At 56.3% G+C, this 24,113-nt stretch overlaps 1 protein-coding gene across 18 annotated transcripts in view; it reads left to right on the top strand.

The window, feature by feature from the left end:
• MACF1 (microtubule-actin crosslinking factor 1) overlaps positions 1 to 24,113 on the top strand; it is a 194,524-nt gene that overhangs the window by 36,129 nt on the left and 134,282 nt on the right. For all 18 annotated transcript variants that reach the window (XM_019547553.1, XM_019547549.1, XM_019547558.1 and 15 more), the window contains exons 2-5: positions 2,332 to 2,393; positions 5,160 to 5,249; positions 10,711 to 10,788; positions 13,495 to 13,587. In XM_019547553.1, the coding sequence (XP_019403098.1) occupies positions 2,332 to 2,393; positions 5,160 to 5,249; positions 10,711 to 10,788; positions 13,495 to 13,587 (323 nt within the window). The remainder of the gene's footprint in view (positions 1 to 2,331; positions 2,394 to 5,159; positions 5,250 to 10,710; positions 10,789 to 13,494; positions 13,588 to 24,113) is intronic.

The raw sequence follows: 24,113 nt of genomic DNA on the forward strand, positions 1-24,113 counted from the left end.
CTCCAGCCAGATAATTCCCTATTTCATAATTGTGTCTTTGATTTTTTTTTTTTTTTTCTTTAAGCGAGTGGTGCTTCAGCACGTCTTGTTTTTTTATTGAATTGCAGCTGATTGACTCGGGACACATCAGGGTGTTTCTAAGTCTTTCTCGGGGACATTGCATGGTGGCTGCAGCCAAGGCTGGGGATTTGGACCGGGGGTGATGGCAGTGCTCCTGTTGGGTCTTAAAACTGGAGGTTCCTGGCTTTTTGGTCTTGTCCCTTTGTTCGAGGTCAGACTGATGTCATATTTGGGGTCAGGAAGGGGTTTTCCCCCATGCTTAGATTAGTATGGACTAGGAGGGTTGCCTTCTTGTAGCAGGCAACGTGGCCCTCTCCGTGGGGTTTTGAGGGTCTATTAACAATCTTTGGTAGAAGCAGAACGTCGGCTGCCGTGGATCTCCTGCTTTGGCTCTGGCAGGTGAAGCTGTTTAAGTCTTTTGTTGTCAGGGCAGACGGTAGTTGAATGAAGGGTTTCAACGATGGCTTGCATGGGGTGGTTTGGATAGGGATGATCCTGCTTCAGGCAGGCGGTTGGGCTCGATGTGACCTCTGCGGGTCCATTGCAGCCCCACTGCTCTCTGATTCTGCGACGGTTTGTCCATTTTATTGACACCGGTTTGGATCCAAACCCTACTCCCAAGGGCATGCAGCTCCTTCCACCTCGTGTTGCTTGCAGATGTTATGATGTCTCCTCTCTTATTTCCTTAGCTGAGCTGGTAATGAAAATCGTAGAGTTGGACCAGACCTGACCCTGCTCTATATGCCCTCGCATATGATGTGCACTCGCATGCTTCTTGCTGTGGTTTCTTGCATCTCTGAAGTGGGAACAGGCAGAACAAACTCTGCCAGATGTTCCCGTCTGATCTCGTCTGAGCTTCCCTGCAGCCTTGCGGGAAAGCCGTTGCTCCACCCCACGTGCTTTCTTGGCCTTGCAGCTGGTGAACCCCTCCGTTGTGCCTTGGCAGGCATGTGCCAGGTTTCGGATGGCTTCGGCACGGCTCCCCGCAGCCCTGTGGTGGGCAGGGGAGCTGCCCGCCATGCTTTGTCGGCATCGGGCCCCTTGGCTTGACCCAGGGAGGGAAGTGAACTTGTTTGCGTGCGCTGGAGCGAGCTGGATGCCAGAGCTGCCCCTGCTGAACACCGGGACATCGAAGCTCTCAGGGACCCAGACGTGCCCTTGGCTGAGCCGAGGGACTAAAATAAGCAGTAAACCCTAAAAATCCCATGAACCGAAAATACAGTCAAGGAATAAGCTGCTAACTACGTTTACGGTCAGAATTAAGCGGGGTCTTTTACCAGGCAGCCATGGTTTTTATGTACCTTTGCAACCTGCCTTCTCAAGAGGGTTGGGACATGGGGAAGGGGGTGGATGAATCCGGCTGCTTCCAAGGGGGCCACACTGGAGTAACCCCTTCTTCGCCTTCCCAGTGGCTCCCTTATAGCATGGCGGCACAGGATAATGAGGTTTCAGGGTCTGCGAGTCTTGCAAAATCTCCCTGTGGCTTCCAGGTTGCTCTGGTGCTGGTATGACATGCCTCAGGCCTGGGCTGGGCTGGGGAGAAGGTGCCCCGTGCCCTTTGTGTTGCTGTTACCTGTATCTTCGCATGGGGGAAGGTTGTGAGCCTTTCAGCTGCATTATGAAGGGCAGGTCTTGCTTCCCGATAGTTGCTTGTCTTCTTCCCCTGCTGCTCGTTTGGAAAAAGGCCTGGCAGAAGGAGCAGCTTAGGGGGCGGTGGGTTTTTTAAGGTAATTTCTAGCTTAGGGGCTAGAAATTATGCCCATGCCCTTGCTGCACAATTCGTGGCTGTGCCACGTGGGAAACAGGTGGGTTATTTCGCTGCGGCAGTCTGAGCATCTTCCACTGCAGTTGAACTTGTTCTTGCCTGTCTGGGGAACTTTTTGAAGCATCTGGATATTTAATTTTGCCAGGCGGAGAGCTTGGGATACTTGCTGCTGTGTGGCTCTAAGCGCGGCTGGGCAGAAGGGAGGACTGATGGTGGCTGGGAGAATAGAGGAAACGGGACTTTATCGAGTCCATTTTCTTGCACACCAGGCCTCTGGGTATCAAGAGGACAGACTAATTGCCGTGCTGTCCCTGTCTAAGCTTAGAAGCAGCAGTGTCCCCTCCAGTATGGGGTTCAGTTCTTCTGTAGGGTCCTGAGGTCTTCCTGGCAGGGGTCCTTAAAATCAGTACCATGGGCCGAGACGGTGGATGTAGGCCGGCCTGGGGAGCAACCTGCAGTTGCACTAATGACTCTAACCCAAATGCCTCTCTGTGCTCTCTTCCCAGATGAACGGGATCGAGTCCAGAAGAAAACCTTCACTAAGTGGGTCAATAAACACCTGATGAAGGTAAGAGTCACTGTACTGCACATGGTTTTCAACCTGCCTTGGTCTGTCCGTGCTAGCTTTGACCCAGAACCAGCTGGCCTCGCTCTGTCCCTGGAGCAGTGGGCTAGTGCTGCCCTCTGGATGCCGATATGCCAGTGGAAGTTCACAGGGCTTTGGAGAGCACTGAAACATCAGGCGAGCTCTCATGTGCCATCGCATTTACCTCTTAATGGGAAAATCATGCATCAGGAGAAAGCATTTCATAGTCTTTGCAGCAACAAACACCCTGAGAGAGAGAGCCCATCTTGTTCCTCCCTGCCCCAGTCCATCCCTGGGTGAGGAGAGGGTACAGGTGGTACCTCGAGTCACCGTGCATGTGGTGGCTCTGTGACTGCCCCTCCAACAAGCTCGTTCCCCTTCTGCGCTGGTATTCACGTGGCTGGGCTTTATTGTTCTCCTGATGCCCCTGCTCTTTGCTTGTTTGCCTTTCAGGGCTGAGATTGCTCCTTCCTGGAGAGGAGAAGGGGACCTTGCTAGGCTTGGCCCCTGTCCCCCTCTCCCCCTGGCTCTGAGCTCTTGAAGCCTCTCTCTTGCTTGAACAAGAAGTCCTTTGGTGGCTGTGCAACAGTAGCTGGTGCTGCCTGTTGGATCCTTCCCGGAGCCCAGCCTGATGACAGGGCCTGGGGAGAGGGAGACGGGGCAAGGAAAACATTGCGTCTTTGTTAGGGATGGGAAGCCAGCCAGACCTGGGCTCTCACCCACAGCCGCACATGACCATGGCAAACAGTGGCAGGAAGCCTCCCTTTGCACTGAGCTTTCTGCTGCTCTTCAGCATCCCCCTCTCCCCTCCTTTCTCTTGCCTTTCTTCTGCAAGGTCCTGGAGCTTGAATTTGGTGTGGCCTCAAACTTGGGGCTCATCCTTTTTGATGCCAGTGAGGGGGAGTGAGGGTTCAAGAGGAGCTGGGGGCTTTAGAAGAGGCTGAGATCCAAAGGTTGCATAATTCATTTCTTGCCTTTTGCAGTCCTTCCTTTCTGCTTGAAAGGCTATGATCCAGAGCCTGGCCAGTCCCTGCAGCCCTGGCTGGTCAATCTAATACCTGCTGCTTGTTGCACTAAGGGTCCCAGGGAAAGGTGTTTTGAGCAAGCTTTCTGGTCCCAGGAACTTGTGCCAGGTTGTGTCTGCAAGAAGTGGGAGGAGGTCCAAGGACTCTGTCCCTGCAGGGGGCCTTGCTTATTGAGTCATGCCATAGCATATTTGCTGGGGTCCTGTTTCTGCACAAGAAACGCCAGGTCCAGAGCAAAGCTAATCTTGCCTAGGGGAGGTCTCCAGGCTCTGTACTTTATGGTGTGCAGGAGGGGCTGGCGTGGCTGTTTTCTGGGACTAAATGGCAAATGCAGGGGACTGGACCTGGTGACCCAGCCGGTCCCTGGCAGCTGTAGGTTCTTCTGCAGGTCTGTGCAGTCATTGCTGAAAGGATACGGCCCGTTACCGACATGCCCACGCCTCACTTATGTGACCCATGGCAGGGGCAGGGTCACTCACGTGACCTGTGGCACTTGCAGCTGGTTTGGACATGAAAACTTGCCGGATTTGAATCCCTGCCGAGCCGCTCGTTAGCTCCTGTGAGCTTTCCTGCCACATTTGGAGCAAAGCTTTTTAAATCTTGAGTGATTGAATAGGATTATTGCTGCATTTCAAGGTGCCTCCCCCTTGTCTTGGAGAACTGCCAGGCATTTTTAAATTAAATCTGGCATCAGTGGAAAGGTTTTTGGCTCAGACATGGGAGGTGTCGTCGTGCTGCTGTGGCGAGACTGGGGAAATTGCAGACCTGTATGCGAATAGCCCAGGACCACCTCTCCTTTCCCTAACCTTCAGCAGCCATAAAACGGCCCGCTCCCTGCCTGCCTGTGAGGTCATCCTGGGTTTGTTACTATATTAGAATAAAGCACTTGAGTGGGTGAAGACGGGAGCCTGGGATTCGAGCCTCTACAGGGCACATCGCCTGTGCCAAAGGCATTCGTTTAGAGGCACACAGTCAACCTGCTTCCATCTGCCTTCGACCCTGCAAGGATACCCACCTGTCCTCAGAGGGACATCTGACATGCCCAGAGGGAAATAAGATGCACTAACTGTTTTGAGAATCAATTGCCTGTTGTTATTGGTAGCATATTTTAGGGCATGCATGTGAAATCAGGACCCCATTGTGCAAGGTGCTGTACGTTCATATGGTTAATGACTGGTCCAGAGTCGCAAAGAACGTGTGCTGCAGGGCGGGGAAGTGACAACTCCTCTCCCCAGTCTCAGCGAATGGGCGACAAAGATGAACCTCTATGCAGGTTATCTTAAAGGTTGAAACATGTTGCCAGTGACTTTTTAGTTTTGGAAAAGGCTGGCAGTAGTTGAGAAGACCCTGAAGTTGGACCCTGCAGTTGGCCAAGGCCAATCCAGCCCCAAGCGGCTGTCCTTTAATCACAACCTGCTTTGATAGCAAAGGGGCGGCATGAGAGCATTTTTGAATTGCACAGGGCTGAGGTATCTCGAGAGTGGTCTGTTGTGTGTCGGCCACCATAACTCTTACCAGGTCCTTTGGCAGGTTGGTGTCTCATTCCTGAGGTGATTAATTGGGATGTGACTGAAACCGGTGACACATTTATTGTTGAAGTGCCAGATACATCGCTGTGGTGGCCTTTATGCTTCTGCATCTCTTCTCCATTGTAATAGAGTAATCCCCTGGCTCGGGGTGGTGGCAGATCCCTGAAAATGTGGTGTCCTCTTCTGCTCCGCAGGTGCGCAAGCACATCAACGACCTGTATGAGGACCTGCGAGATGGCCACAACCTGATCTCTCTGCTGGAGGTCCTGTCGGGTGTGAAACTGGTGAGTTCCCACACTGCTGCTGCTGCTGCTGCGTTCACCGTCAGAGATTGGATCCTCTTACTGCACCTTCCTCCTCTCGGCCTCTGGTTGGGCGTAGGGTGATCGGTGTTCATTTCTCATATCCAGGCTTTTCTTTGGTTTTGGTTTTCATTCACTTTTTTTTTTTAAACCCCTTCATTGAAACATTCCCTCATCCAGCTGGTCTCCTGGATACCATCAAAGCGTGCTATTTGCTTGAAAAGTGCCCATATCTAGTGCTTACGGTAGATGTGCGCGTTCTTCAAGTACTGCTTGAAGGATGCATAAATGTCAAAGGAGACCCCTTTCACAATCACGTGGCATGCTTCCCTCTCCAATGATCCCTGCCTACGTGGGGCCTCCAAACAAATGAGGAAACAGCACTTTTCTTCTGATGCATTCCTCCTTGTACAGCACGGGCTATCTTCTCTGTGCTTAGATAACGAGTCAAGGTTCCAGCTAACACAGTTTTCAACGGTTTATCCAGTTAGTGCAGATGGGGTTAGAGCATGATTCAGATGCTTGTGATGTGCCAGCCCCTGGCTTGGCAGAGGTTTGGGAATGCAGTCCAGGCCTGTCTATCAGAAGGTTGGACTCGGAGACATTCTTTACCTTGATTAATATTCATAGGAGCAAAGGAAAGTAGGTCTGGAAGGGAACTCACAAGGTCATCTAGCCCAGCCCTGTAATTGAACATAATTCAGGGACTATCTTTAAGCACAGTCCCTTAATACTTAATTCAGTAATGAGCCCTGTTTTTTGGTGACGCCCACTTGCCCTTACCACGGGGAAGCTGGGTGCAGCTCCCAGCACGGCCAACCAGTAGCTTGATTTTTCAGTCTCTTACAAGACCTGCCTGAACCTTGAAAATCAGCTGGACTAGGTGTCGTGCAGTTGTTCCTCTGTCCTGAGCTGTTTCGCTGCGGGGCTACTTCAGCTCCCCTTAGTGTTTCCTACTTAATCCAGTTTTCAGTTCACGGGCTTGTTAGAATCCTTGCTTTTTTGCCCATCCTCTTCAGTGTGGTAGCGTGTCCTCTCACGTGCTAACTGGCGTGAGAGATGGGCATGTAAGTGGAAATTGCTTTCCAGGGAGAAAACATCTTCTCTTGCATGGTGAGCATAGACAGATCACTTTGGAGACCAAGCGAGTTGTGCAGCACCGGGGCTGTTACATCAGTAACCCTTGAATGGCATGTATGGGAACACATTGACTCACTGGGTTCCCTCTGGTGATGCCAGATTACAGTTTGCGGATGTTGGAAAATTGGGGTTAGGCACTTCTAAGCCAGATGGCTCCACTTGCAGGTTTTTCTGATCAAGGGCAGTCTCAGTTTAGGCAGCCTCTACACAAGATCCTGCTGAAGTAGCAAGGGAAGGTCGACTCATTCTCCAGTAAAATCTGGTTTGTTTGTCACCTGAGTGCTGAACTGGAATAGATGACCTCCTAAAGTCCTTTTCAACCCTAATTAATGATTCTCTGATCCGGTAGTGACCAACCATCACTGGGGCAGGTGACTGGGAAGGCAGTGTGAACAACGATGAATTAAACCATGGTGGGGAATTATCCTCTAGGCATATTGACCAGTTTGTTGTAGATGGTTCATTATTGTTGGCCGTGCTAAGAAGAAGTGAAGCTTCTCCCAAACTTTGCCTTAAACGTTCGTAGAGTCATAGATCTTAAGGCCAACAGAGGCTGTGAGGTCTCCTAGTCTGAGTGGCTGTGTAACACAGGGCGCCGGGTTCCCTCTCGGCACCCCTGCATCGGACCCACCAGCTGGCAGTTGACGTAAAGCATGTTGTCAAAACTGGGAGTTGCTTTCAGCCTCTGCTTTTCTCTCTGCCTCTGGCCCCTAGAAGGTACTACCTTCAAGGCATGATTGATCAGGTAATCGCATCTTCAGTATGTTCATGAAGTTAAAGCTGGGGTAAAACAGGGAGTAAGCCACACGGTTTTTACACAACATAGGTGTCATGGTTTTGTGGCTGGTTCCCATCGCATCTGAAATTGAACTTGGGGCCATTGCGGTCCTGGGATTGGAAGCGCCAGTCAGTTGATGGGTGCTCTCAGCTCGGGGAGCACATCGTGGGTGGGAGAGCCACTCAGCTGATCAGTGCCTTCAACATCTAGAGCACTTTGGAGCCTTGATGGTGGTGCTGGGATCATCATAGGGATCCGATTCCTGCACCTTCCTCCCATGCATGGGTCAGGGATCAGATCCCATCGCGCCCTTAATTGAACATCTGTCAGCAGCTTCTCATGTGGGGACAACTCTATTAGCAGTGCCCCCACAGGGACAAGCAGTGTTCAGGAGACCCACCCGGCTTTCATTTTCCTACCCCAGCTGGCACAGTGGGCAAGGGACATACTTTTCATTATTTGTTTTCCCACCTGCTACATTTTAGATCCTTTCTCTTTGGTTGGATTTTTTTTTTTTTTTTTTTTTTGGTTTCTTTCTCTCTGTCGTGACGTTGCCATTGGTGTTGTCTGTGCCACCCGCACTAGCACAAAGAGCCTGCAGGTCAGAAGACCCTTCGCCCGGTGAGAGCGCCTTCCTGGCGCCGCGCAAGCAGTGAGGAGCATGAGGAGGAGGAGGAGGATGGTGATGCAGTAGGTTAACCCCCTCCTGGGAGCAGTGCGATAGTGACTGACACTGAAGTGCCATCAGATAGTCCAGTTGTAACCAGGCGCTGAGTGGGTTGCACTGGTTTACATGGGATTTGGCTAAAAAGAGACTGGGACATTGGTCACAGCTCATAACAGCTACCAGCTAATTGGTTGCGAGTGATCATTTTGTCTCTGAAACAGGTCTGAGTAGAGCTGAGCCATTGGGTGGGGTGTGTAAGGGGATGACTGGAGCTAAAAGCATTTAATCCCATATTCCTTCCAACTGGATTATCTGGGAGTGCATTTTGGTGCTGATGGCCTGCAGTGGGGGAATGCCTGCCCACTTGGTGTGAGAGCATGAATGCCAGTCACTTGGGGCAGGCTGCATACTGCTAGGAAAACCACAGGCCCTGTGGGGCTGCTCCCCCAGGGTGAAGCCCCTGGGGTCCTGCACACTTTCAGATGCAAGACGTGCTCTCGTTTCGCTCAGAGGAACAGGCGGCCTCCAGGACGGCTCCTGTGACACTTGCTAACCTCTCACTGCATGGCGGTCCTCTGCCTTGTGTGACACACCGGGCATGGTAGTGTAGTTGTCAGGCAGTGAGGACTAACCTTGCATGATTGCAAAGTGTCTGGTTTGTAAGCAACGTGCTCTCAATGTCCTGGCAGCAGTGTGGCCCCAGGCCTGTGAGCAGAGCTGGGTGGGGGGCCTGGCAGATCCCAACTCAGGTTTCCTCCAAAGGGGATCGTGCTTCCCCGATGTGAGAGCAAAAGCATTTTGGCTGGTTTCAGTGGAGAGGCTCCCACTTCTTACCAGCTCTCACTCCCCAACATGTCCTCCGTCCTGGGGGTGATTTCCTTCTGTCCGGCCATCCCCCTGCCTTGCTCTCAAGCTGCTGTCAGCTGCAGTGTCTTGGGGTGCCACTTCTCTGCCCAGGGTTGGCCTTTCCGCAGCCCAGAAAGACCTCCCTGTTGCTGGGTTTCCTTGTGAGTCATGTCCTCAGTTGGTGGCTTTGACTTGGCTAACTTAGAGAGCTTGATTGCCCTCCTTAGAGGTCAGGGGTCCATGCCTGATGTTGCTGCACCCTGCAGTGGGCAGAACGGGGCTGCCTTTGTGCAAATTTGGGACTGCCCGAGTCACTGCTTCTTGGCCCATGTCCCAGTTCACCCCGTGGTAACTGCCTGCCTCCTGTTTTGGGGTCCAGCAGGCATAGAGTGGACATGCTGTGTTTGCAGTGGGCTTCCTAGTACCATCTTGGAGGGTGTAGGTGAGTCTCTCTGCAGATGCCCAGGCCCACAACACCCCTCTCTTGCATTAAAGGTGAAGACAAGGTTTGGAGATTGGGTACTTCTTTCGACACCCTCATCCCCAAACTCCATTATGTTACGATTGTCTCGGGGCCTTCCTAAATAAATGACTCCAGGCACAAGTGTGGGAAAGAGTGCCGGCACGCGGGCAAGTGCAGAATATATTGTGAACTTGAAGTAAAACTGCACGTGCATTGCCGTTAACAGTCAACAGAAAATAACTTTAAATTCACAAATGCGGATTCAATGCATCTCACACTTTCCTTCCCCTTCCCGATGGGCACAACAGAGTTGGGGTGGGGGCGGGGGCACGTGCCAGCTCTCCTGGGCTTCAGCAGCAAGGCTGGAGCCTGCCCTACAGCAGTGCTGCCCCCCTTTCCCCAGGCTCTGCCAGGGCCAAGAGCTGCTGTTCAGTAAGTGGATCGGGCTGGTGTAAGGAGGGGAGCAGGTAGGGCTGAATGTGGTTCGGCTTTGTTTTTTCCCTAGGCAGCTCCCATATAGTGAGCTGTGTAGCAGCTTCTCCTTGTGTGCTGAGGCCAGGTTTGCAGTAGCCCAGCAGCTGGCCAGAGACAGAAAGCAGGAGCAGGAGGCAGACAGAGCTGGCCCTGTAGCTAAGGGCCTTGCTCCCTCCACCAGTTGGTGCAGTGCAGACCTGCTGGCACAGGGTTTGAGACCAGGCTGAGACTCCTGCTGTCACCCGCATGGGCAGGGCTCTCAGTCGGTGTCTTTTGAGGAGTACTGCCTTCTCCCTCGTCCCAGGATGTTTTGCTGACTGCTCAGCAGAGGTGCCTGGGACCCCACACCCCCTACATTGGGCTGGGCTCACTGCTAGAGCCCTTGGGGGCTGCACCTGTGTGAGACGTGATCTCTTGAGTGAGCGACGCTGCTAGGGGCAGTCAGGGACCGATGCTTGGTACAGATTCTGAGGCTGCAGATAGACCTGCTGGGTCAGCACCCAGCTCAGGACCCCGCAGGAGGTAATCTATGTAGTTTGCCCAACTCTGCCCACATCGAGGAGACCGTGGGTGCTGGTAGACTTCCCCGCATGGCTTGAGGTGCTGTTCAGCAGCCCAAAGTAGGCGAGAGGCCCTGGGACTCTGTTAGCAGGGCAGAGAGCTCGTGCCTGGGAAGTGTGAATCCTTGTGACATGACTGTTTCACCTGCTGCGTCCTCTGGCCCTTGGCCTGCCTCTCGGACAGTGCGCCCTAGGACTGGATCAGCTGCCGGGATCCGCCTGTGACGCAGCCGTTGCAGAGAGGCCGTCCTAAGCAACACCTTGAACGTGTGCTGTGTCATGCAGGCACACTGGATGCAGCGGTCAGGCTCAGGCCTCAGAGGGGACACAGATTGTTGCTTGGATTTGAATGGGCTCCCGCAGTCTTCAGCCAGAAGCTGGCCTGGGTTCATGGATTTCCCGGGTGCTGCGTTGGGGAGCAGGCGGGTGGCAGAGGTCTGTGCATGTGCATCGTGAGAAGTCCTTTCCCTGTTGCCCTGGATGACCAAACTGAAGCCGCTGTCTGTGTTTTGCAGCCACGTGAGAAGGGCCGGATGCGTTTCCACCGGCTGCAGAACGTGCAGATTGCCCTGGACTTCCTGAAACAGCGACAGGTAAGAGCTGCACGGATGCTTTTGGCCTGACTGCATTGTGGGTGTTTGCGGTGCCTGACGGGCTTCAACTCCCCCATCAGGTGGGGACCCACAGGGTGTAAAGCAGCATTAACACGTGGAGCTCCCAGCCGTGGGGCGTGGTGAAGCCCAGTAGTGTAGCTAGGCTCAAAGAAGGTTTAGATGGGTTTATGGAGACGGTCCAGAGGGGGCTGGGCAGTGTCTGGCAGGGGATGGATCACTCTACATGTGCCCTATTTGTAATAGTCTTCTTGTAAAGGACCCACTACTTGCCACTCCCAGAGACAGGCTGCTGGGCTGGCTGGATCCTTTATCTGACCCAGTCTGGTGGTCATTCTCTTGCCACTCTTTGCCCATCACCGTGGTGTTCACATGCTGGTTAACAGTAGTGCTGTAGAGAGGTCTCCTTTGTGATGCTCATCCAGTATGGTCCCCTCTGCCTGGAGACCAGCATCCAAACCAGAATTGGGGTTTTAAATGCAGAAAGTACTCTGCCAGCTTCATAGCCCAGTCACCTCTGCTGCACTTTAGAGCCTCCTGGGGCTTTAGCGCTTGGGTGCCTGGTTGTAAGCGTGCACAAGCTAGCTGCACTCTAGCTGGGTGGGGACCCCATGGTTATGCAGCAATGTGGCACAGGCTTCAATGCAGGCTCAGGTGCCTCACCTGGGACTCTGGGTACTTGGAGGGCTGAGCTCCCTGCTGCCATAGAAATCATAAGCTGGAAGTGACTTCCAGAGGTCATGTAGTCCAGTCCCCTGCCTGAGGCAGGATCAACCCTATCCAAACCATCCCATGCAAATCCATCATTTAAACTCTTTGTTAAACTATTGTCACCCGTGACGCAACATCAGTCTGCGCAACCCCCCAGTCCCTATCAGTCTGACCATGGGGGAAAATTCCTTCCTGAGCCCAAAGATGGCCTCGGTCTATCCCTGAGCAGAGGGGCAAGACGTCCGATTTCAGTCCTAACAAGAGTATTGGCACGGCCCAGTCAAAATCCCAGCCTCGGCTGCAGCCAACACCCAGTGCCACTGAGCAAGGCTTAAAACACCCTGACACATGGAGCAGCAAGGCTGTGTGCTGCCCCCACGTGCCCAACTACAGTGAAGGCGAACCTTGGTGTCCTTGGCCTGGCCGGTCCCAGCGGCAGCAGACGCCTCTCACATCCTGCTCAGCGCTCAGGACGTGCTGGGCCCGTCAGGTCTCTGCTTGCAGGCTCTGGGGCGCTTCCTCAAGGGCAGGCAATAGGCCACTGTTAGCGGCTGTTACTCAGCCCATGAGCAAAGGCTATCGCAGCCCAAGTTTCCTGCTGTTTGCAGGTGAAATGCTGCCGCTCCCTGGGGCTAGGCGTCCTGTTCTGCTTGTTTTGTGGGTTCCCTTTAGCTATGACGCTCTCAAGATCAGGGAGGAGGATAAAACGAAGCTGTAATGATTCATGCTGAAGCAGAGGTTTCCTTCCCCTTCTGGCACAGAGCTCGCACACCGCTCCGGGGGGTTGGGAGGGGACGGCTTCAAAGCCCCCAGCCCCTATCCAGCAATGCAGTTGTTTTGCCAGAGGCCCTAGGGAGTGTACTTCAGTACCTCACACCCCAAATGAAACAGCTCTCTCTTTTGAAGTTCGTGGCATCGCAGCAGAGGGCATGCCGGGACGTTTTGTCTGGAATGCTGTTGGCAGCGATATCCGGGAACTTCCAACGCACCGAGGTTTAGGTGTGGTCAAAGGCCCATCAGTCACGAGATCCTGGTGCTGGGAAGGGTTGGAAATGGGCCCTGCTGACCCCTAGAGAGTCTTCTCTGGGGAGCAGATGGTGATGGGCATTGGATGCTTGGCAGCTGGGTGATAAAGGTGGTGGAAAGGCATGGGAGGAGCAAGGTGATGCCCTGCGAGTCAGCAAGATCAACCAGCAAGCCAGTGGCCACTGCTTTCTGTTAGCAGGGAGCCCTGAAGATGGGGGTGACACTTGGGCGTATTCATAGCGTCTTCTGCCTCCTGGATCTCAGCTCATTTCCACAACTAGAGAGAGTAGGGTCCTGGCCAAATGCCTGGTGAGGTGCAGGGCGAGTGTTTGTACAACTAAGGCACAAGATTGAGAGTCGAGGGGACGGGGGAACAGTGTTCCCTTCTCTGCTCTGCCTCAGAGTTCCCACAGAAAATGCCGTAGCTCTCCCGTCCCTCGCCTCCAAAGCAGGGGTAGGACTCGTGCTGCTCTTTCCCTAGCATGTTGCAACATGAGGCTTAGATCAGTGGTGGACTGACTTTGCAGTGCCAGAGAGGGCTGAGAATTTGGGTGCCCTCTTTTATCCATGCTACGCAGGCGATAGATTTTCCATTGTGCACAGGTGCATAGGATGCGATACAAAGGCTGCCTCCTCCTGACCTGAATTGCATGATAAAAAGCTAGCAAGGTCCTTTGAGACCCTTGGGCTGGAGGCGTTTGAGAACTGAGAAGTGCTCTTTGTAACCCTCTTTTTTTCTGATGGGGCACAGAGTGACTTGTCTGGAGAGTGTACTGCAAGTCAGTGGCAGCGCTGGGGCTGAACCCCAGAGCTTTGAGGCTCAGCTCTGCATTCGTGCAGACAGGTTGCACCTCCCAGGTGTGCACGTGGGGGGGAAGGCTTGAGGGCAGAGGTGGCCTCTCTGGGTGCATCTGATGAGGAGTTTTGACAGCCCTGTTGCTTCCTTTCCAGGTGAAGCTGGTGAACATTCGCAACGATGACATTACAGATGGCAATCCCAAGCTCACCCTGGGGCTCATATGGACGATTATCCTCCACTTCCAGGTAGGGATGCATCTTCTCCCTCGTGGAGCAGAAAGAGGGGCATTCTGTGTTTCCAGACCTCCTCCTGCTGCCTAGGGCCCGCGTATACTGTGCTGGTAACACCGGTATCTGGATCAGTCCAGAGGATTAGCCTGTGCAGCAGTGTCATGGAGACTGGGGCTGTCTGAGAATAACAACTCCTATCTCTGGACATTTACATAATTAAATCATTAATGACGGATTCTGTGCACCGCGGCCCTTTGATTGGCACCGAGGTTATTGGTAGTTGTTTGCTCAGCTGAGCTGGAGAGCTGTACTTCTCTGGGCTGGGGTGGACAGAGCAAATTTGGGGAAGAGTGGGGGAAGACGTTTCTTCATGTGCACATGGCAGGAGGACATGATGGGCTCCCTGTGCACTTTGTGTAATGGGTCTGTGCATCGTCTATGCATGGCCCAGGACTTGAGTCGGGGGGAGGTTGCCCTGCCCAACTGGAGGGCCAGGAGTTTAGCGTGGCAGAGTTAGTGGCTCAAGTTGTCATTGCCTGTGACATGGAGACCATGACATCCTTGCCCTTAAAACCTGTTATGGGGTCTCCAATGGCTGCAGGTTGCCAGGACATGGTTTTGTGGCATCCAATCCCCCCTCCTCATCTCCCACCCCAGCAATAGGCTTTTGTTGACAGCCGCTCTGTGTGGGATATGAGTTTTCCTCATCGCAGCGCTCTGGAGGGGCAGGGGAGCTCGTGAGAGGCATTCCTCTCTGCAGAGCTCCCCTCGCTGTTGGTGACCATTGTTGGCTGGTTCACGAACATGAGATCTGGATAATCCAGGCACCGTTTTCCCACTGACGGGAGCTAAATTGTTCTGCTCGGTGAGGGCAAACCCTGCACCGGCTGGGTTCTGTGGAGTTTTGTTTGCTGAACGCAGCGTGGCTAGGATGCAGTCGATGGTTTTCTGTGACAGTGTCTGGGAGCTCCCAGGAGCACGCCACTTGCCCTGGCCATTTCTCTTGAGCACCAGCACAGGCTTTGGTGGCACAGTCAGGTGCCTTAAGCATTCGGCACTGGCCTGATGAGGGAAGCTCACCCATCTCCTGAATGCAGGCCTCCCGCAGCTGTGTGGGGGTCTCTCCCTTGCAGTTTGGGCACAGCCTGAGAGAGTCTTTGCCCGCTGTGTTGCCATGCCCCGGTTGGCCTGAGTGCTGAAGCATGGACAGCTCTCTCGGGCACAGTCGCCACCCTCCAACCGCCCTGCTTCCTCGCTCACAAGGTGGTCAGAGGTTGCCCTTATTGTGGATGCAAGGCCAGACCTCCATATAGGGACAGTGTGCACCTGGGGCCCTGAGTTTCCAGTTTGGCATGTGCTGCCTGATGCCAGCAGCTCTTCCCCACTAGCCCCCTGCCCCTGTGGACACATTCCTGACCACATCCATTCGCTCCCTCCCTCCATGGGTGCAACCCCATGGCCCCGGACCACTGGTTGGTAGGGGTCTTTGATTTAAGGCGTGCGAAGGGTGCCTGGGTGCCCTGTAAACCAGGCCCTGTCATGGTGTTTCAAGCAGAGCAAACGTCTTCCTCCTCCTCCACTGCATGAACCTTTCTGGCCTGTACAAGAGGGCTGGAGCAGCTGCCGTGGGACATGACTCGCCAGCCCCTCCTGCTTCAGGGTGCATGTTTTGAATGACACCTTCCCAAGGGGGGAACAAATCGATCGGTCCCAGCAAGGCAGAAGGTCTCCACGATGAGGGGTGCACATGCCCCTCGGGTCAGAGTACATGGTCCCTGCAACAGCTCTGCAGTGTTGTTAGAGCCTTGCTCTGTTCCTTTCAAGCCCGTGTGGGCTTCCCTGCTTATCTTGGGGAGCTCAACCCATTGCTTTGCAAGATGCAGGCTTGCATCTCTCTGAAGGAGGGCATCGCGCCCATGAATGGGATCATGGGGTCAGAGGAAAGGAAGGCTGGCAGGGACCTCACAGCATCACATCTGGTCCTGCTTCCTGCTCAGGGCAGGATCGTCCCTGACTGAACCCAGCCGAGTGTCCGTCCAACCTGCTTTTGAAAACTTCAAGGATGGAGATGCCACAGTTTCTCGGAGGAGCCTGGTCCAACGCTTGACCACCCTCGTCCTCAGAAAGTTCCTCCTCGCCTCCCACCTCGTCTCCCCTGCTGCAGCCTGAGACCATTGCTCCTAGTGCTGTCCCCTGCGGCCACAGAGAAAAGTCCTTGTCTGTCTTGCGTGAGTGTCGGACAGTCTGGACCCACCTAGGCCGGTGAACTAGATTCCTGCTGGATTGCGCTGGGGACTGAGGACGGGGTAGAGCGGAGCAGGATTGGCGTGCGAGAGGAGCCACTTCCTTCTGCAGGTGTGAGGGGTATTAGGCATCCTAGTGAGGCCAGTCGTTGCTCGTCCCTGCGTGGCCGCTGGTGTGAGCATTAGCTTCTCCTGAGCAAAAGGAGACAAAGGAATCGGCTTCCAAACCCAGGCGGGAGGTGGGTGAGCTTGCCCCTCTGCCCGCACCCCCTCCGCCTCGAGCTCCTCGGGTCCCGTGGGGTGAGTTGCTGGAACCTGGCTCCGGTCGCTGGAGGGGCCGCGTTGCTGAGCTGTCCCCCGTGGCTGCTGTTTCGGAGGGCTGGGGCGGTTGTTCCTGAAGGCTGCGGTGGACGCTAGGTGGTGCTGCCGTCCTGCAGCTGAGCAGACCCGGGCTTTGGTCCACGGGAGAGCGCCACGGCTCCGCTCACCCCCTTCTCCCTGGGAAGGATGCGAGACCTCCCAGCGCAGGGGGGATTTGTTTAAGGGTAGCCGGCTGGCACAGGCGGCTTATGCGCTCCCAGCGGCGCCTGCTCCCTGAGAGGAGCCTTTTTTCTCTGTCTGCCGGGAATAAACAGGTTTCTGTTGGGGAGGCAGCTCCACGGTTGAGCTCGTCGCCTCCCTCCCGGCTTGGACGCTCCTGCCTTCCTGCCCCGCGCGCTCCCTGCGAGCGGCTGCGTGCCGTTGCTCTGTCGCCGCAGGGCTGGTTCACGCGGGCCAGCAGCCTGAGTGCCGCCTTCGATGCTGGAGGATCCTGAGCCCGTGCTGGTTGAAATGGAAGTGGGCAGCCTTGGGAAGGGCTGTCCCTGGGATGCCCCCAGGTTGCTGTGTCTGAGCCCGGGCATGGGTTTGGAGATCTGGAGAGTGGTCATGGCCCTGCTGGCAGTGTCTTATGACCGCCGCGGTGCAGGGCAGGGTGAGGGTGAAGGGGTCTGCTGCGTGGCAGATGGGGCTCCCTGTCCTACCACCCAAGAAGCAGCCCCTCCCTTGCTCCTTGAGGCAGGCAGGTGTGAGGTCCTTCCCTTCCCGGCCCTGCCTTGCTGGGGTTTGGTCACCAGCGTGAAGGGGAGCAAGGGGCCCCTGGAGCGTCTGGTCCCACGTGCAAGGTGGCGGGCGCTGGCGGGAGCTCCCCCGTGGATGCAGGGGCTTGAGGCTTCCCCTCGGGCATCGGCAGAAGCGAGGCAGGATGGTCCCTGTACGAGCCCTGCTAATTGCCATCGCGCACACTGTGGATTTAACCTCTCGGCACCCAGGCAGTTGGCTTCTCCCGAGGGTGCCCGAGATGCACGGGGTCCCTCGGAGGCCCCGTAGCACCAGCTAGCCCTTCTGCAGGGGTCAGACCCCACCCCGTGCCACCCCTCTGTGCCAGGAGCTCCTGCGCCCGGATTCAGCTGTCCACCTTCGGTCCCGGGGGGCCAGCGATGGACGTCCACGAGCAGACGCCCTACCTGTCAGCCAGGACAGGTGCCCACGCCACTTGGCCGGGGGATTTCCTTTTGGCACGCTCGCCGAGTCACGCCGGCTCCTCCCTGCTGCTTCTGATTTCTCCCCCACCCCTTTCTTTATGCTACCTTCACCAGCCTCCCCTTTTCTTACTTTCCTCCCTCCTTTCTCATCCCCCCGACTCCACTACCGCCCCCTCCCTCCCTTTCCCCTATTTCTGTCTGGTGCCTGCTCTCTGTTTGTGTTGCTGAGGGCCGTGCTCCAATTACCTCATATTTGGAGAGAGAAAGCTGCAGCCAATCCGGACTCCGTCTGCTTTTAGGTCAAGTGATTTCTGAACTGCAGTGAGATGCTTTGAATTTGTCTTGTTGCAGCTCCCAGTCTGTAAGATGGCTGTCTGGAGCGGCAGCGGCTGGGAAGAGACTCTGTGCGTGCGAGCGAGCGAGGGAGAGAGACGATGAGGGATTGCCCGCAGTACTGCGTGTTTGAGACTGTGCATCTAATCTGATGAAGCGGAGGTTAGGATTTATTCGGGAGCCCGAGACCAGCTTAGCTGCATTATTGCCGGTGCCTGCCGCACGGAGGAGATGGGGAATTCTCTGGGTTGTGTTAAGGAGCCGAAAGAACCAGCTGCTGGACCGGGGAGGGCTCCTCTGTCCCCCCAAAAACGGGTTCGCTTCAAACGGAAGTGGAGGGGGAAGAAGAGGATGGTGCCAGAGGCAAGCCCAGAGAAGGAGCAGCCCTCGGCAGGCACCCAGGCGGCTGGAGAGGTGGAGGCATTGAACTTCAAAGCGGCTGCTCGGCCAGAGGGAGGAGGGGAGGTTGCTGAGAGCCTACGCCGAGACGCCTCGCCGGCTGTGGATCCCTGTCCCCGCCCGGGCCTGGATGCGCCGCCCCGGGGGCATGTCGTACAGGTGAAAGAGAGGTTTCAGGGGGAGGTCCGGAAAGCCCACCTGGTGCTGGAGCCCCGGTGGGTGGGAGCGGGGCTCCCGGGGGATTCCCTCGACGAGGGCACGACTGTCATCGCTCGCCTCCTCGACAACCCGGCGGAGAAGAACTGCGAGAAGGCGGTGAGCCGGCTGGTGGGATTTCGGAGGACTGGGGCTCGGAGCAGCCGGGCTGTGCTGCTTCCTCTGCAAAGGGAGGCTGCAGTCAGCGGCGAGCAGGGAGAGGGAGAGGAGCCCTCCGGAAAGCAGGAGCTGAAGAGGTCTGTGCCTTCGGAGGAAGCCGGCGGGTCCTTGGAGACCTCGGAGCGAGAAGACGGGAATGAGAGCATTTCAAGTGCCACGTGGACCAGCTTGTGGATGGCAGAGGTGGGCACCGTCTCGGAGCTGTCCACGCCGTCGCCCATGGTGGACCAGGTGGATGGCCACGGCTTCGAGAGGCCCCTACGCCTGCTGCCAGCGACGCACTCGAAGCTTGCTGCGAAACGGGGGGCGGGCTCGTGGGCGCAGCCTGGCACCAAGCTGCCGGCCTCCCAGAGCGTGTCCTCCGTCAGCGGGCCCAGCGCTGGCACCGTCCAGCGCTCCTCAGGGTACGGGAGTGATTCCTCCCATCGGCCCGCCGAGGGTGCCAGCAGGGCCCTGGCGTCGCCCTCTGAAGATGGCTGCACGCTCTCTGCAGAAGCGGACCGCCGGGCTCCAAGCGGGAGGATGGACAGGGGTGCCGGTCCCGCTGGAAGAAGGGTCAGTACTCCGTTGAGCAATCGCCCTTTCGGAAAGGGGTGTGGGTAGAGAGAGCATTGCTGTTCATGTTGTAGCTTCGCCTTTCCTTGGAGGGATTCCTTCCCAAGTGACTCGCCCATGCTCAGCCCCGTGCCGAGAAGTGACAGGTTAAATCTGACCGGGAACGCTGCTGAAGCGGAGTTTCTCCCCGAGGAGCTGCGCAGGCTGTAACAACCCCTCCACCCCCATGTAGTTAGCACAGAGGTCGGATAACCGCGTCCGACCTGCGGGGCAAAGGGGGTGTTTGCTTGGGCGCTTGACCCTGTTTTGCCTGAGCTGCTCTTGGCATTTAATTGAGAAAGGTCTTGAGCAAGTGGAGACCTGCAAGGATGCTCGGAGCGGGTGCAGGCTGTGCGCCGGCTCGTTGCGTTTGCACGCTCTCAGGGGCTTGCCCGTGGCAGCTTCTGACCCATACAAGAGGTGTTTGCCGTCCCCGTTCCCACCGTTGGCTGGGGTTTTGCCAGAACGGGGGAGGTGACAGGATTATAAAGCGCGCCGGGTGGGCATGGGGTTGTTAGACCAGTCCCCGGGCACAGAGCAGCCAGACAGCCCCAGGCCGTGGCATGCAGAAGTGATGTCACTGGCTCGATCAGCACTTCCTGGCCTTAATTATTGTGTGGGGGGTTGAAATGAGCTTTGCTGCCAACTTAACAAGCACTTTCATTAGCAGCTGTTGGGTCCGGTGGGTGGGATGGATGGGGGGGGACGGGGCATGGTGACATGGGGGTAGCAGAGGGTGGCATCCCCCATTCAGCCTTAAACCTGCAGCCAGCCAGAGCAGAGTGATGAGAGAAACAGAGGACAGCAAGGAAGCTGTAAATCAACTGGCATCCACTGAGAAAGTGGGAGAGCGAGGGAGGAAACTGGTGTTAAAGGCAGCCTGTCGAATCCCCGTGCTCTCAGAGGCTAATGAAATGGGCATCAAATGCAAAGCCGACTTGCTCCTTGGGGATGGGCACAAGTGCAGCCGGTCCTGAGGCCGCCTCTTTTTTGGCAACAGGTTCATGTTGTAGTGCGGCGGTGCTGTGAGTGGTCCCAGTGGAAGTAAGCAGAACTAGGGGTTGTTGGAGACTTGCAGAAAATGAGGGTGGAAGGGAGCTCGGGGGGTCACATCTGGTCCAACCCCTGCTCAAAGCAGGACCAGCTCCAACTACATCATCCCAGCCGAGGCTTTGTCCATCCAGGTCTTACAAACCTCCAAGGATGGAGATGCCACCGCCTCTCTGGGTAACCCATTCCAGTGCTTCATCACCCTCCTAGTGAGAAAATGTTTCCTAATATCCAACCGCAACTTGCCTTGCTGCAAGAGAGGGGGGCACACCTTGGAGAGTCAGAGAAGGTGGGTGGGGGCTGGCGGGCTGGAGCACGTGTGCGCTTGGTTTGGGGTTGCAGTGTGTGCTGAGGCCGGTTGGGGGTTTCTGGGAAGAGCTAGCTGGCTGCTGCATGCCACGCTGCGGGGGTGGGCAGCCGGTCTCCCTGTCTTTTGGGCTCGTGGCTCCAAGGGCACTGCGCCTGCCCGGAGCGTGGGGTGGGCGGGATTTCCACATCCGTTGGTGGGCTTGCTTGAGGAAAGCCCACTGCTGTTTTGGGGTGAGCACAGGGCAAGGTGGCACCTGAGAGACAACTGGCTCGGACAGGAGCAGCAACCCACTTTGTCAGGTGCTAGCCGGGGGCAGATCAACAGGTGGTTACCTCGGGTCCGAACTGCAGGCTGCTGGAGCCTCTGCGGGCCCAGCTGTTGACTTGAGTGTTTCCATCCAGTTCCCAGAGGAGAGCTTGTGCTTTTGTAGACAGAGGTTGCTCCAAGCTGAGTAGGAAAAGCATGGTGCCCCGAGGCTCTGGCTCTGGGAGATGTGCATGGGTGGTGCACTGGTAGCTCTTGCATTTTTGACTCCAGCTTCCCGTGAAGGACCGGGTTTACTAGCTTCAATGGCTAGTCGTTAAGAGGCTCAGAAGAGTTTTGCCCGGTGCCACGAGCAAACCGCGCCAGGTGCCCTATGTTGCATTGGCCGTGTCCTCAGAGAGTCCTCGCCAGGGGCGGCGTGAATCCTTGATCCCAAGGGCAGGCTTGACCGCGAGGGGAGATGGGGCCGGCACCGAGTCCAGCTGTGCAGATGTCACAGAAACTTTAAGACAAGGGCAGCCGTTGAAGATCCCCAGTGGTATTGGCAGGGGTAAATCAGGAAGTCTGCCCGCCTGGCTGGGATGGGGGCCTTCCTGAGAGTTAGTTAGGAAGGTGGAAGAAACGCAGAAGGGGCCAGGTGAGACCTGGCCCGCAGCTGGCTTTGGAGGACAGGCTTGTTGGAAGAAGACTTCCCCACTTCCAAATGAGCAGGTGTTAGTCCTCAGCCTCCGGGCTTGAGCGGCTGAGACCCACAGGGCGTCCATCCCGCGTCCTGGGCCCCTGCGCGTCTACTGGCCCTTCGCCCAGCCTGGGCAGCGATGCCAGACCCTTTGGTCTGCCAAGGGGCCATGCTGCTTGTGGCCTTCCTGGTGAGCCTTCCCGGCCTGTGGTCCTCCGGGCTCAGGGTTTTAAGGAAATCCCCCCGTTGGCTCCAGAAGAGTTAAGGGGGCTGCGTGGCAGGCACTGACAAAGAGCAGTTGGCTGCGTGATGAGCATGTCGGACTCCGGGGAGGAGGTGAGCAGCAGCATACCAATTACCCTGCTGCTGCCGCTCCTGGCTGGGCTTCAGCAGCCGCCGTGGGGGGGAGGAAAGGGAGGGCTCCAGCCCTGCGGCTCCCTTTCTCTTTCCCGCAAGCAGCAGAAACCAGTTGAAAGCGTTTCCCTCCCAGTCACCTTCCTGAAGGACTGCAGTGCGCTGGGAGCCGTCTGCTGAGCCCTCCTTTGGTTTCCTCGAATAAAGCAGCCGGGGGCTTGGCAGGAGTGAGGGGTCCCCATGTTACAGCAAGAAGGGTTTGCTCCTGGGCCCTGGGGCTTTCCTCCCCGTCTCAAACAGCCGGAAGCAAATCAGCCGGGTTAATCTTCCACCAGCGCCCTGGAAGTGCGAGCAGCTTCAGCTCTCCCCTCCTGCCTGCCCCTTAATTAACAGAAGGTAACTGGGGAGGAGAGTGGCTGCGTCGATCAGCAGCTGGCACTTGCGGTGTTGCTTAAAAGGGATCTGCCGCCGGTTTCTCCTTTTCGGTTGGAAACTGGGTCATGATGCCGCTCCCCACCGCGTTTCTAGGCGTGGGCTCGCCCTCCCTCTTGCCCCCCGCAGAAAGATGCCTGTGGAGCTCGGAGCCAGCGCCTGCCGCCCGTCGGCTCGGCTCTCGTGCATGCCGCGGTCGTGTTCTCCGCGGCGCAGCCGGCAATCACCTTCACGCGCTATTGCCGGCCGTCGCAGCCTTTTAAAAACCATTGTGTGGACCAAGCAAGCTGTCCCTTCCAAGCAAGCCTGGGCGAGGTGGTCTCCCAAGTCACGAGGCTGGGAAAAGGGTTGGATGCCATCAGGACCTGTCGCTGAGGGCAGGGGCGTTAGATAGGGCAGGGTAGGGACGAGCGGGTTCAGAGAGTACAAATGTAGGCAGCAACCTATCTTGCCCAACCTCAGGAGGGGAGTGGTGAAAAGGAAAAGATTTTCCTTGGAAGGGAAAGGGACAAGGGCTGGGGATGCTGCTAAGCGGATGGATCAGATTAGTTGAGATGAATGAGGCAGGTTGGAGGAATCTGCTGTTATTTCTTATCTATGGGTTGTCATTTATTGTAAGCCACTGCGAGCCTCTCGCGACAGAGCGGGAGATAAATCTGAATGATGATGATGATAATAAACCCTTGGGGGGGCACCGGAATAAACAGCTAGTTCAAATAACGGGATAAGAAGCCATAGTCCGCTCAAGGCTGGGGCAGAGGACTGAGTGGCTTTGGTCAACCCTGGAGCCTGTCAGACGGGCTGGTGTCCCGACAACATTGGAAACGGCAGTCCCTGTCCTAGCGCTCCAAATACTAGACCATCGACTCTCCACCAGGTTGCTGCGTCACCCTGGGGTGCCTCGAGATCCTTTAAAGGGTGTTGTGGGGGTCCCAGGCCATGTTAGCACTGTCCGGCCTGCAAGCAAGAGAAACCCAGAGATGTCAGGTAGGAGGGCGTAGCACCAAAGCTATTCTGCCCTGCTTTCCGAGCTCTTTGCAGCAGAAGGATTATTCTCATATTTTTCTGCGATCAAAAAAGGAGGAAAAACGAAGAGCTGGCATTTTCTGAGGGTGCCTCGAGCCTGACAAGGTTGAGAACCGCTGTGCTAGACGCCGGGGTAGGGGGTGTGTGAAGTGCATGGGGGATGGAAGGAGAGCAGGGAGGGGGACCGGGTGGTCCCTCCAGCCGTGCGGTCAGAGCGATGATAGCGGCGAGACCCGGAAGCCCCCGACCCGTCCAGATGTCTGGCTTGTCACGCCTGACGCAGCAGCTGTCTGGGAGGGCTCGTGGCTCAGAGCTGCCTGCCCTGGATTCGTTCACAAGGCGTCCTGTGCCACAACCACGGCACTGCTGCCGGAGCTCGGGGGAATCGGGCTGAGGCGCCCTAGCAGCCGGGGAGGCAGCTCGGAGGAAACGGAGCCATTTCTGCGTTGGCTTCTGTTCTCGCCGCCCTGCCTTACCCACGTCTGCTCCGGCAGATGCGATTTCCTGCTGCTTCTGTGAAGTCAGGCTGGGAGGCGAGGCTGCTCTGAGCTGCCTGGATTCATCCCGGGAAGCAAACACACGCCAACTGGCAGCTTTGGTTGGAGGATATTGTCTGCAGTGGTGACTCGAGCTGGGTCATCCTCTCGGCTGCCCGGCCGAGCGGGGCCGTTCTGGCCAGGCTTAGAGATGCTTCCCCACCTCCACATGCTGCAGCTGCCTTGGGGTTTCGATCCACGTTCCCGGAGGTTGTCCCCCAGCGGGATGGGCTGGATGTGGTGTAGGGTAAAGTGCCGGGAAATGCTAGCGCTATGTGGCACGCAGCTCTTCATTGTAGGGCGGATGGAGCGTGTCCCTCCATCTGCCTGCAGGTGCCTTTCCCCCGCCCTGCCTGGTCTAGGTTGGGTATTTCCAAAACCCGCGTCCTTGCAGCGCTGAGGTCCTGTCTCCTGGCTCTCAGG

This window comes from Crocodylus porosus, unplaced genomic scaffold (genome assembly GCF_001723895.1).
Source record: "Crocodylus porosus isolate Cpor-Errol unplaced genomic scaffold, CroPor_comp1, whole genome shotgun sequence".
Lineage (NCBI taxonomy): Eukaryota > Metazoa > Chordata > Crocodylia > Crocodylidae > Crocodylus > Crocodylus porosus.